Source organism: Miniopterus natalensis, chromosome 6, assembly GCF_054644295.1.
Source record: "Miniopterus natalensis isolate mMinNat1 chromosome 6, mMinNat1.hap1, whole genome shotgun sequence".
Taxonomy (NCBI): Eukaryota; Metazoa; Chordata; class Mammalia; order Chiroptera; family Miniopteridae; genus Miniopterus; species Miniopterus natalensis.
This window is the reverse complement of record NC_142086.1, coordinates 64,646,488-64,658,690: the sequence shown is the minus strand read 5'-3', so window position 1 is coordinate 64,658,690 and position 12,203 is coordinate 64,646,488. Positions and strand designations below refer to the sequence as shown.

At 39.1% G+C, this 12,203-nt stretch overlaps 1 protein-coding gene across 1 annotated transcript in view; it reads right to left on the bottom strand.

Moving 5' to 3' along the window:
• Positions 1-12,203, bottom strand: part of PLD1 (phospholipase D1) — a 120,147-nt gene that overhangs the window by 23,549 nt on the left and 84,395 nt on the right. The window contains exons 22-23 of the mRNA XM_087818326.1: positions 3,871-3,984; positions 1,138-1,187 (exon numbers count right to left, since the gene is read on the bottom strand). Coding sequence (XP_087674452.1) covers positions 1,138-1,187; positions 3,871-3,984 — 164 coding nt within the window. The remainder of the gene's footprint in view (positions 1-1,137; positions 1,188-3,870; positions 3,985-12,203) is intronic.

The window sequence follows — 12,203 nt, the reverse complement described above, 5'->3', positions numbered from 1 at the left end:
GTTAAAATAGTTGTTTAAAGACTTTCAAACTGTCAGGTCAAATTATGACAATTCTTAGAGTTGTCAGTGTTCAGGAGCTTCAAGCCCATTCAGTTCCCTCCAGTGGTTGCTAGGCTGTTGGTTTTCATAGTGATGAGTTGGTTTCCAAGGCTACTATGGAACTGAGGAGAGGGGGATGGGTATATGGCAAATTAAAATGCCACAAAGCTCACTGCTTTTACCAATATTCTTCTATCTTTCTTAAATAAACACTCCTCAGACTGTCATATGCCTTGGTTAATTTCCAGAGTTCTGAAAAAGATGACTTTGGCCATTTTTGCCAATGTTTTTGTTATTTTTATGTAGGAGTGAATTTTTGGAAATTCACGTACTATGCTATTCCTAGTGATGACCTAATTCTTTAAGTGATATAAGGTGTTCCCCCAAAATGTATACAGGAAGTGTTTATTAAAATACATTTCATTTTCAAAACTGAGCTATAAGCTGTTAAAGTGTATATACATTTTGGGGGACACCCTGTATACATGCATGGAAGGACTAATATTTTCTCCCCAAATTCTGATACATTATCTAGTGCATAAAATCTTCAAAAAAAACTGAGGTTATTAGCATATCCAAAGGCCATACCACATGTCATCATATTATTGTGATAGCTCCTCCTGACTTTTTCAGATTTCCTTGTAGCAGTTCCATTCTCCTGATCAGTTAGATTGAAACTCTTAGGATTATCTGATATTTCCCTTACTCTCTACTTCCATATCCCCTCAAGTCTTCTTCACAGTCATATTCATACATAACCTTTCTTTCCATTACCAATGTGCATTATCTCTCACCTGCTACAAGTCTCTCTTTACTTTGCTTACCAATCTCACTTCTCAAAACAATTATTATAAATAAATATAAATAATAAAAATACATTATAAAATACGCTCATTTTTATTACCTATACATCTCAAGTCATATTATCTTCACTTGAACAATTGGTTTGGACAATCTAATAAGAATAAATTGATCTCTGTTAAGTATTTCACAGGGTACCTTTTGTAAACAGAGTTCTATCATCACGCTGTGAAAATACGAATGAGTATTAATATGTCACCAAAACAACCATTGAGTAAAAGAACAGCAGTTACTTACGCTCTGCTTTTAATTGTCCAAGGATGGAATTTTCTCCTCTGCACATGGTCCTGAAAATATGTAAAGAAAGAAAATCATTATGAAGGTTTCAAAGGAACCAATCCCAATTTTGGGGATTTAGTCCTAGTCCAAGTCAAAACAGAACAAGTGCTTTTATAAAAAGATGTTACATAGATTTTTTTTAAAGCTGAAGAAACCAACAAATAACCAATTTTGCAATGTTACTGATGGAACGAGGTAGTTGTTTTGAGGTGGGTAAATGGAAGTTACAAAATTTATTTCAGAAAGAGATATTATTTTTTTAAATGCAAACTTTTATTTATTTATTTAATTTATTTTTTAATATATCTTTATTGATTTCAGAGAGAGGGAGGAAGAGGGAGAGATAAAGAAAAAGCAATGATGAGAGAGTCATTGATCGGCCCCGACTGAGGATCGAGACTGCAACCCAGGCATGTGCCTTGACCAGGAATTGAACCACGATCTCCTGGATCCTAGGTCGATGCTCAGCCGCTGAGCCACGCCCGGCTGGGCAAGAGATGTTATTTTTAAAAGGTGGATTATGAGTGAACTTTCTTTCTTAGAAAATTTGTTGACAGTGAAGATAAATTTAGAATGCCTCAATAGATAAGAATACTTACGCAATCACATTGCTTTCAGAGGTGAAAAGGGCAAAAACTTAGTAGAATAATTTTGGAATTAAAGAAACTATCATACTTGGGCTGTCTCTGTAAAGTCAACAAACCCCTTAAAAGTGAAAAATAGAGTCTCAAATAACTGACTATTAATGATCTTGTTTCTCAAGACTCCGATAATAGTCTGAATTGTAAAGAGCGACAAAACAAAACATTCTATGCTCCATCTGCTTGTTTTATGAAAATGATTAAAAATACAGTTATGCCTGGGAAATGCTGATATTATTGAAGATGATGCCAGCAAACAGAGATGTTTTTGCATAATAAAAGGTTATAGTTTTAGTTGCTGAACAAAAGCCAAGCATGTGATTTCATTCAGCTGGTTCAAACCCAAGAAAATAGTCACAAAAAATAATTACAATTGACAATATTCCAGAAAGTAACATTATAATGGCAAATAGAGTGGTTAATATCCAGTTAAACTTATGTCAGGGCCTTAAATACTCGAAAAGCTTTGTTTGTCATGTTATCAATCAGATGATAAAAGAAAGGGGCAGACCTTCAGAGCGTATAGACCAAACCACAGTTAAAGTTCTCTCATACTGTAACCAGGCAAAATTAGTCAAGAGGAGACAAAGAAAAAAAATCTTTACTTGAAACCCTGGCAGACAGACAGAAGCTTGAAAAGTCTGAGTGAAACAAGAGGCTTAAAAAAGAAAGACTTCTACCACAGTGGGGTACTCAAACTGTGCACGAAGACCCCTAGATCCTACAAGGGGTTCCACTCTAAGGGGGCCCCGGTAGGAAGGCATCGAAGCTTCCATCCCCAATTTGACCAAGGCTCTGACCCCTTATCTGTTTTATGCACAGGGGGTTCTGGGTAAGGTCTCGTTTGTCCTCTAAAAAGGGTTTGATTATAAAGGTGGTCAACTACAGGCGGCTCTGAAATATGAGGGATATTCAAAGAAAATACCCAGGTTGTGGTCCTTGCTTTGCCTTATTAAGCGTGTGATCTTGAGCAGTGCTCTTTGTACCTCAGGTCCAAAGCTTGTAACTGGGAGCTGGAGTCACGCCCAGGCCTGACCATTTGCTTCTTTACTCTCCTTCTCTTCCCCAGCTACGTGACCCCGAGAGATACCCGCCTCTCCACACCTGGGCACCAGCTAGTACCTCTCACCCCTCTTCAGGATGCTCTACTGGCCAAGGCCAAGGCCTCAGGTAACCTTTTGAGTGACCGTGGAAACTCTGCTTTTTAGAATATCAAGCATAGGACTTACCACTTTCCCTATAACTTTAACTAAGATGGGATAGAGAAAAAGAGTTAAAATTTCAGGAGATGGAAAGAGCCTCATGCTTCGCTTTTCTAGCAGAGACTATTATTACCAACCTTGTTGAAGGATTTGCTACCTAGAGAATCATCAACAAACATGTACAAATCATAGCATTTTAAGCACTCTTTCTTTATAACTGCAAAGAATATAGAAAAGTCAAAAACTATTTGGTAGCTTAACAATGATTTAAAAATCAATATTTATATATATGATATATATTACACATATATTTTATCTAATATATAAAGTCCATATTTATAAGATCTGTATGTATATATATACTGTATAAATATACATACGTATAAAATATATATGAATATAAAGGAGACTAATATTATAGTTCTTTAGTATATATAAATATATATTATAAATGGACACAAGAACTCTTTGTATATATTATTTTATATTTTGTGTATTACATTATATATATTTATATGTAATATGTATCATGTGTTGTATTTATAATTATATATCATATATATTATAAAAATTATATATACATACATACTAGGAAACAAATAAAAAAGAGACTAGTATTTTAGTTTTTTTATACTTTCCATGTGTCCTAGGCCTACCATTTATGATTTTAGTCCTATGTGAATGTTACCAACTAGTAAACAGACCAAGATTCAAAGTAAAATAAAGAAAAGTGTTCATTTGTTCAACAGTGCACTGAATAGATGTGGACAAACATTTCCATTCCTTCCACCAGCTCAGGCGCGTGACTGATTGAGAGCTGAAAACAGACGACGTTAGGATTTTGGCACCTGAAGTTGAAGTGCATTATTGCCTGGAGAGCGTTTCCTCCACCAGTTGAAATGTCTCCTTCGAACCCGGGCAGAAGTGGTATCACAACATACACTCGGTATCTCTGGCTTTCCCTGCAAAAATCAGACACAGACAGATTCAACAACAACAAAAATGATACATACAGTAACAGTTTAAAAAGACAGCCAAGTATTTCACATGGTTTTAGAGACTGAGGTAATGGCTTCCTGCAGTATATTCCATCACATCTCAGGGCTTCAGGGCTGCTTTTGGATTGGAAGCCAGAGCTATTTTCCAGGCTAACAGTTCATAACAAACTGAAAAATAAGCAAACTTGACAGTAAAGTGGGAATTGTACCCACTAGCTCTCTACAGCATAATCCTTCTAGGACAAAATTCATTGTAAGAAGCCTTGCCTAAATCCCATGGAAGGAGTGTGCGCGCGTGTGTGTGTGTGTGGGGGGGGGGGGGGGTTATAATAAAATTTTCAAAAAGACTGTCATAATAGTTTTATGTGTGACAAGTTCTATCCATAGCTATATCCTAGCTCAGAGCCTGGCAAATAGCAGGCAATCAGTAAATGATTTCTCACAGCTCAGATCTGTAGGGCAAAAAGACATACTAGACCTACTGGATTATTTTCCAGTGATGCAGACATCATCATTGTTTAGAAACTAGTTCAGCTCTGAAAGTTCTGGTTTAGAGGCAAAATGTTTCCCTGGGTCCTTCAAGAATTCTGGGTGACTGATGATTTTTAAATCCTCTACATATATAACACAATATTTTGGGGCCCACTCTCACAGCTGATTAATGACAGCCTTTGGAAGAAAAGCTGTTGAGTGCCCTTAACACAAACAGAAGAACGTGTGGCTCCTTACTTTGATCTACATTCAGAAAGCCAGAAATTTGGAGAATTATGCTCAAATAGGTATCGCTTATTGGGAAGCAAAGCTATTAGAGTCCTTGTCTCCATTTGGAAGATACGCAGGAAGGAGAGAAAGCCTGGAAATGACTGTGGTACCCATTGTGGTTGGAGTCTCAGTCATATATCTCAAGAGAGCTATATTCATACAAAGGGGCTAACTTTCAAGTCAGATCTACTTAAAGTTTTCATAATACTTAATTTCTAAAGTTCATTTCTTCTAACAACTACATTTTTCTTTCCTGTGAATATTATTACTGTTCTTTGAGGGGTCAGGCTTCATTACTGATGTCTCTGAATGCCAATGTGTGTATCAAGACATGTGGAAAGTGAAGTTCAGGGCAGAAGTGACGACCAACAGGAGTGTGAAAGCCTGTGAGCTTAACTGGTGCTGAGAAACCAGGAATTTTAAGTAGGTTGTTGTAATGGCATGGATTAATCACTAGATGGCAAACATAGTTTGAGGTGGAAAATAAACCATTAAAAAAATGCGAACTCTTCAAGTTCTCTTCCTGATAAGGCTAAGAGGCTCATATCCCTAAATGGTAAACGGGGTAGAGGAAAAGAAGAACAAACAGAAAGAATACACAAGCTATTTCCCCATAGTCAACATTTAAAAGCCCAAACCAATTAAACTGGACACTTAAAAACGGACACCACGAGGCCTCCACTGCGCCTTTCCAGAATGAGCTTCGGTATGATCCACCCAGACCCACTGTCCCTGTGCTCAGGGAGGCGCCTCCTTACTAAGGAGGGTTGGCTCCTCTGCTCTCTGAGTTTGGAAATTTCTTCCCTGCCTCAGGGAATCTCACTTCTTCCAGGGCAGCTAAAGGGCCCCTTCCGCGGGCAAGCCATCCTGGATCTCCCAATCCAAACTGGTTTGCCCCCGCCTCTGTGTTCCCAGGGCCCAGTGCCAGAACGTCTGCTCACATGCTTCTGGCCTTACGCAGTGGTGATACACATGCTTGCTGCCTAGGCTGTGATGAGCTCTTTAGAAATACAGGACATATGTCCACATATCTTTCTATTTTTGGCAGTGCTCAGTAGAGGATCCTTGCACACGGTATGCACTTGGTGCTATTTTCTTTGGAAGGATGAGGTCAGGCTGGAAGAATGTTTCTGGGAAGGAAAGGTTAAGCTGCACAGGACATTTTTCTTTAAATTAAATTACGTTTTACTTGATTTTTTAATTGTGTATATCTATATATCTATATCAAATTGGCTATTTGAACCATTTTTAAGTATACCATTCAGCGCTGTGCGGCCACATGCTGTGCGACATCATATTGTGGACGCTGAGAAAGAAGACACCTACTAAGAAGGGCTCCTGGTGGCCAGCTTGGCTCAAATTAAAAACAAAACAAAACCTAGCAGCCATTTCTGAACACAGGCCTCTCATGGAAACTGCACTTCAGGGAGAGGCCTGCACTGAACTGCCTGCCTGCACTGTTTCTGCCCTCTGAGCCATCCCTTAGAAAGGAGCTCCTGGAGTCCTATTTCAACCGATAAGACTGAGGCTTAAGGCCCCATCCAATCGGAGATACACAGCTCTGACCGGCCAGAGCTGCTCTATTCTGATCAATCAGGACAGTGGCTTTTGGACCAATCAAACTGCAGAAAGTAGGAGTCTACTTTCTGTCTCTGTGGATTTGACTATTCTAGGTATTTCATTATCTAAGTGGAATCATACAATATTTGTCCTTTTGTGTCTAACTTATTTTACTTAGCATAATGTCCTCAAGTTTCATCTATGTTGTGGCATGTGTCAGAATTTCCTTCCCTCTTATGGCTGAATAATATCCCATTGTATATATAAACCACATTTTGTTTACCCAGTCATCTGGACACCTGGGTTGTTTCCACCTTTTGGCTGTTGTGAATAATGCAGCCACGAATGTTAGCAGATTGTATCTGAGTTCCTGCTTTTAGTTCTTTGGGTACGCACCCAGGAATGGCATTGCTGGATCATACAGTTAGTCTAAAGTATCCTTTGATAGATGACTGGATAAAGATGAGGTGCGTACATACAGTGGGATACTACTCAGCCATGAGAAAGGTGAAATTCTGCCATTTGTGACAGCATGGATGGCCCCTGAGATTATCATGCTAGGCGAAGTAAGTCAGGAAATGTCAAGAGTCGTATTTCACTCATATGTTGGATATAAAACTGAAAACAACAAATGAACAAATAAGATAGACAAAGAAAGAAAAACTCACAGGCACACACAACAGTATGATGGTTACCGGGGGGGGGGGGGGGGGGGCAGTAAAAGGTAAAGGGAATCAAATATATGGTGACAGAAGAATATTTGACTTTTGGGTGGTAGGCACACAGTGCAATATACAGGTAATGTATTACACAATTGTACACCAATGTCATCCCAATAAATTTAATTAAAAAATGCAACCCCTTCCCCCAAATTCTCTTTCACGCCTTTGTTCCTGGCCCCATTTCCTCTCCCTGAGAGCAACTCCCTCTACCTTCCATGTTCTGTCAGAACAGTCTATGAATTTATAAGCATATATATGTATTCTTTCCTTATACACAAATATTAGAATCCTATAAACAGTTTTCTGAATGTTATTTGTATCATTTATCAGTGTATCCTGGAAATTCTGTTCATACAGACTGGCCCTTTTTTTTAAATCCTCACCTGAGGATATTTTTTCCATTGCTTTTTTAGAGAGAGAGAGAGAGAAACATCCATGTGAGAGAGACACATCAATTGGTTGTCTCCCACATGTGCCCCAGCCAGAGTGGAGATTGAGCCTGCAACCAAGGTACGTGCCCGTGGCTGGAATTGAACCTGGGACCCTTCAGTTCATGGGCTGACACTCTAACCACTGAGACAAACTGGCCAGGGTGAGAGTTACCCTTTTTAAAAATATACATATTTTTTTTTTTTTTTTTTTTTTTTTTTACTGAGAGAGAGAAAGGGAGAGGGAGAGAGGGATAGAAACATCAATGAGAGAGAGACATTGACCAGCTGCCTCCTGCATGCCCCCCACTGAGGCTCCAGCCTGTAACCCGGGCATGTGCCCTGAGTGGGAACTGAACCTCAATCTCTTGGATCATAGGTCGATGCTCAATCACTGAACCACACCAGCTGAGCTAGTTGCCCATTTTTTAATGACAGTGACACAGTACGCCACCATACGTCCATACCATAATATTTAAACCAGTTCTCTATTGATGGGCAGTTAAATTGTTTCTACATTTCTTTGCTATTTCATAATAACTACTTTGTTATGTATACTGACCCACAAAAGTTTTCTTTTCACATTTGTTGGGAAAGTTTTAGAAGTGGTACTACTGATCTTGAACACAAGTGTTTGTGATTCTGTTTGTAAAAGATGGTTCCCTTTTATTGTCGTGTCTTATAAAAGCAAAAATGACATCAAAATGGAGACCTCATATGTAGGATATTGAGAAGTATCCTGTAAAAATCTTATATCTTTAGATAAAAAAATTATTGCAAATTTACACTGTAAGAATCAGAATATTCATATTTTCTTATTCTTGGGACCCTGCTAGCTCCATATCAAAGACTTCGCCCCCTCCCTCCCTCCATCCTTCCCTCCCTTCCTTTCCTTTCCTTTACAATGCAGTTCTTGAATTTCCTGAACGGTGAAATTTTAAACTGTGTTCAGCAAATTAGCAGCAACTACTTAGATTTTCACTGTAGAATAAAAGGGCTCTAGAATTTCAAACCATAAAATTGTGGCTAGATTTAAGCCAATGTAGAGAAAATTCTATTCGAGAGTATGTTCAATCTCCTTCCTTGATCCCATCCACAGAAAACAACAGTTCCCAGCTGCTGAGGATTCTAATTTCTTCTGAAACATGGCACCCTCAGAACCTCGGGGTGGTGTAATGATAGCAATCAGCGGAGGGCAAGAACTGGAGCTCTTAATGTGCAGAATTATTTAGGATCTTAAAAGCCAGATAAGAGCTAGTGGGCACAGAGCCACCGTGTAAGCAGTCACTCCATCCACTTTAGTTCAGAACAATTTTATAAAATTGCATTCTTAGCCTCTTTGTTAAAATAAGTTTTTCTTTCAAAACTCACTAACTCTTATAGCACTAAGTCTAATAGCTAAAAATTGGAGACAAATGTCTAATAATAGAGGGATGGTTAACAAAGTTATGCTGTAGCCACTCATTTCTGCAGCTACTAAAAATGACCGCTATGATGACCTAAGAGCAAAATACTCCTAGTACTGTGTTAAAATGCCCAATGCAAGGTTACAATTACATGGCAATTACAGATGTGGCAGGCTGATACTCTGAAGTGTTAAGTAATTTTTCCTCTTAAATGTGCTAACTTCTCTCACTCTGTCACTGAAGATGTGAAGATGGCTCCTAGGGTGGCACTCTCGAAAAGGAACCAGGGCACAAGGATGTCAGCTTCTTAGATTTGGGGAACTAGATAGAGATCCTTGGAGCTGAGGAAGGAATATAAAGAAATAAAAATAAGAATCAGTGCAGGGACTCTATCTTTTGCCTTCAAGCAGAATTCCAGGGAAAATAGGATCTTTCAGACATGAGGATATGGGAGGCCTGAGGATCTGAGCTTTGCTTCCAGAGGAACCCAGAGAAACATCCACCAGCCCATGGGATGTGACAGCAATAGAGGAGAAGTGGCAGAGGGGCAGGGATGACAGAAGGCTGAGGTCCCCAAGCTGCAGTAAGCCGAAGCCAGAACAGGCCCGAGGCCGATCAATGCTGAGAACAGGAAGCCGCACCCCGAAGATCAGCTCCCCTCAGCTTCTATACCAGGATGAGGCGTGTAGCACCCTGGCTCACCGAATACAGAGCAGAAATAACAAGAAATCACCGAATCCTCACATTTTTCAGGAAGTGACTAAACTAGATTTCCTCCTATAGAGTTGGAAATGAACTTGAGACAGGAATTCAGGTGAGTTACAGTAAAAGGAAGTAAGTTACAATTCAACAGAAAATATAAGTATGTATATTCATAGGAACAAAAAAAGAAAATGGGAAAATAAAAAGTGGATTTTTTAGGGCGATGAGAATGTGGGATTTTTAATCATATTTTTAATTTCTGTGATTGCTGTTACGCCGTCTGTACCTTCACAAAGGGAAGGCGACTTCACCGTATAAGTGGAGGGCAGTGGCTCTCCTTTACTCTGTCCCCTTCCTTGACCGGCCCTCCTGAAACCCCTCCTCCCAACTCCTGGGTCTGGCCCCAGCTCGGAGGGCAGCCAGGAGAAGCAGGGTGTTCGATCTGTAAGAAGGCCCCAGGGGAGCTCATTGTGCTTCTCCAGTGACGAGACACTTTCTTTTTTGAGAATTTGAGATTTATGGATCATATTTCTTCCGCAAACTTCAAGAGCTGGTTATAAATCCTATCATTGCTGTAGATTTTGCAGCAGTGAATGCTTCCAGAAATAAGAAGAATTGTGGTTGGGCCTTAGTGCTTTGTGTGGAGGGAACTTTATACTACAGTGGTATCAGTTATGTGAGAATTGGATCTGTCGCTTCTCAGTGGTCTGGGACATAACCCATTTTATTTTGTTTGGCAAGCCTTTTAAAATGCAGTAGACCTTTCTGGGCTTCAGTTTTCTCATCTGTAAGTGAGGGAGTTGGCTAAAATCATTGCTAGTCCAGTAGAAATGCTGGCCCTGTTTAGCACCGACTTTGAATATTTTATATGTGACTTTATAGATTATGATACATTAGATATTGCAGTGCACGCACACAATTTTTTTCCCATCGGTTACCTTTTGAAAATGGCGAGTTTTTAAATGTAAGAGTGTTCAGGGCTAGCTCAATAAGTGGGTTTCACTCTGGACTTGATAGTCTTTGGCAGGTATGTCCCTCAGTGGCCCCCAAATAAGATTCTACAGAACCCCTTGTTCAACTGCTCTCACTGTGTCCCAGGTGTTTTATTTCATTTTTCAAAGAGCCTCTCCCTTCCTTCTCTCTGTGCCAGGGCACATGCTCAGGCTCTAAATGATTGCTGGCCTCTTCTCTTCCTACTGCTGTTCTTTATATCTATCTCCTGAGATCTCCATTTATATAATTTGGGAATCAAGTAAAAGCAATTAAATGATCTAAATCAAAAGTTCTCCTGCCATGATATGTTGTCATCTCTGCCCCAATGTAACCTCATCTCCAGAAATTTTATAGAGCTTGGAAATTATCCCACAAGAAGAAGAAAAAAAAAAAAGTGAAATGGCATACTTGATTTGAATGTTTAAAAAATTTTTTTATTATAACTGCAGATTAAATTTCTTTAAGGCAGTGCTTTTGAAACATACCCAATGTGTCCTATTTGGTACACGAATGATAGAATATGGTAATTATCAGGTGTAGATTTTCCTTTAAGCCTAACAAATTTTTATCCGTCAAGAAATTACTTAAAAAATAAAATACCCACCTGATTTTATTATTTTAGAGTTAAGTATCGTTCCTAGAGTTCTGGAAGTCTTAACATTAGGACTTTCTACTTCCCTGAAATGAGGGAAGCTTGTGGCTGAGAGAAGAGTACACAGTGAAGTCCTGAAGATGGAGCTGGAGTGTCAGGGCCACTCCTCGATAGCTGCAAGACTTCGGCAAGGAACCTAAGCTCATTTGGCATCAGCTGCCTCATCTGGAGAACGGGAATAACTGTGCATCTACTTCGTAAGGTCTATGTGAGAACTGAAGTAATGCACATAAAGCACCTCGGATGTGGAACAACTGGAAACTTTGGTAACCTTATTAGTCAATTAACAACCAGTGATTTCAGTTAGAAAATGTGCACCCTTCCAAAAATAGTAAACAGTGTCTAAAACAGCAAAGCAAAACTGAACTCACATTATGCTCCAGAATACCTCTTACTTCATTTTATACTTAGGGGAAGGGTGTTATGAAATCAGTAATGGGGAAGCCAAAAATTGATTCCCAGGAGGAGTCAGCTATAGATTTCTGGCAGGACACCTCTAGACAGTGTTTTAATAATGTGCCTCTACTTGTCTCAGGATGAAGAAATGCCAGCAGCAGGAAATCAAAGTAAGTTTTACTTACCTAGCAGTAGCCATCTCATAATTTAAAATAAGGCACATTATATGTCTATTTAACGAAAACATTTCTGTTTTTAACATAAATATTAATTCTGAAGCAGTTAATTTGAGCATTGTGCTTCTATTTCCTTGCTCAAATTTACAGTGAGCCAGCATATTTCCAGATGATAAGTTTCCTGGAAATCACATAAGAATTATTTACATGAACAGGGAGTTTAAGGGTTTCAAATTTTTCTGCATCTATTCATATGAACTAGATAGGGCAGATGTAATTTTGTGTGTGTGTGATTAAAAAAATAGTGTCAGAAAAGCAAACTGGTACACTCAAAAGGCCACATACTTGTAGATAACAGAGCTGGAAAGAACCCAGGTCTTTACCTG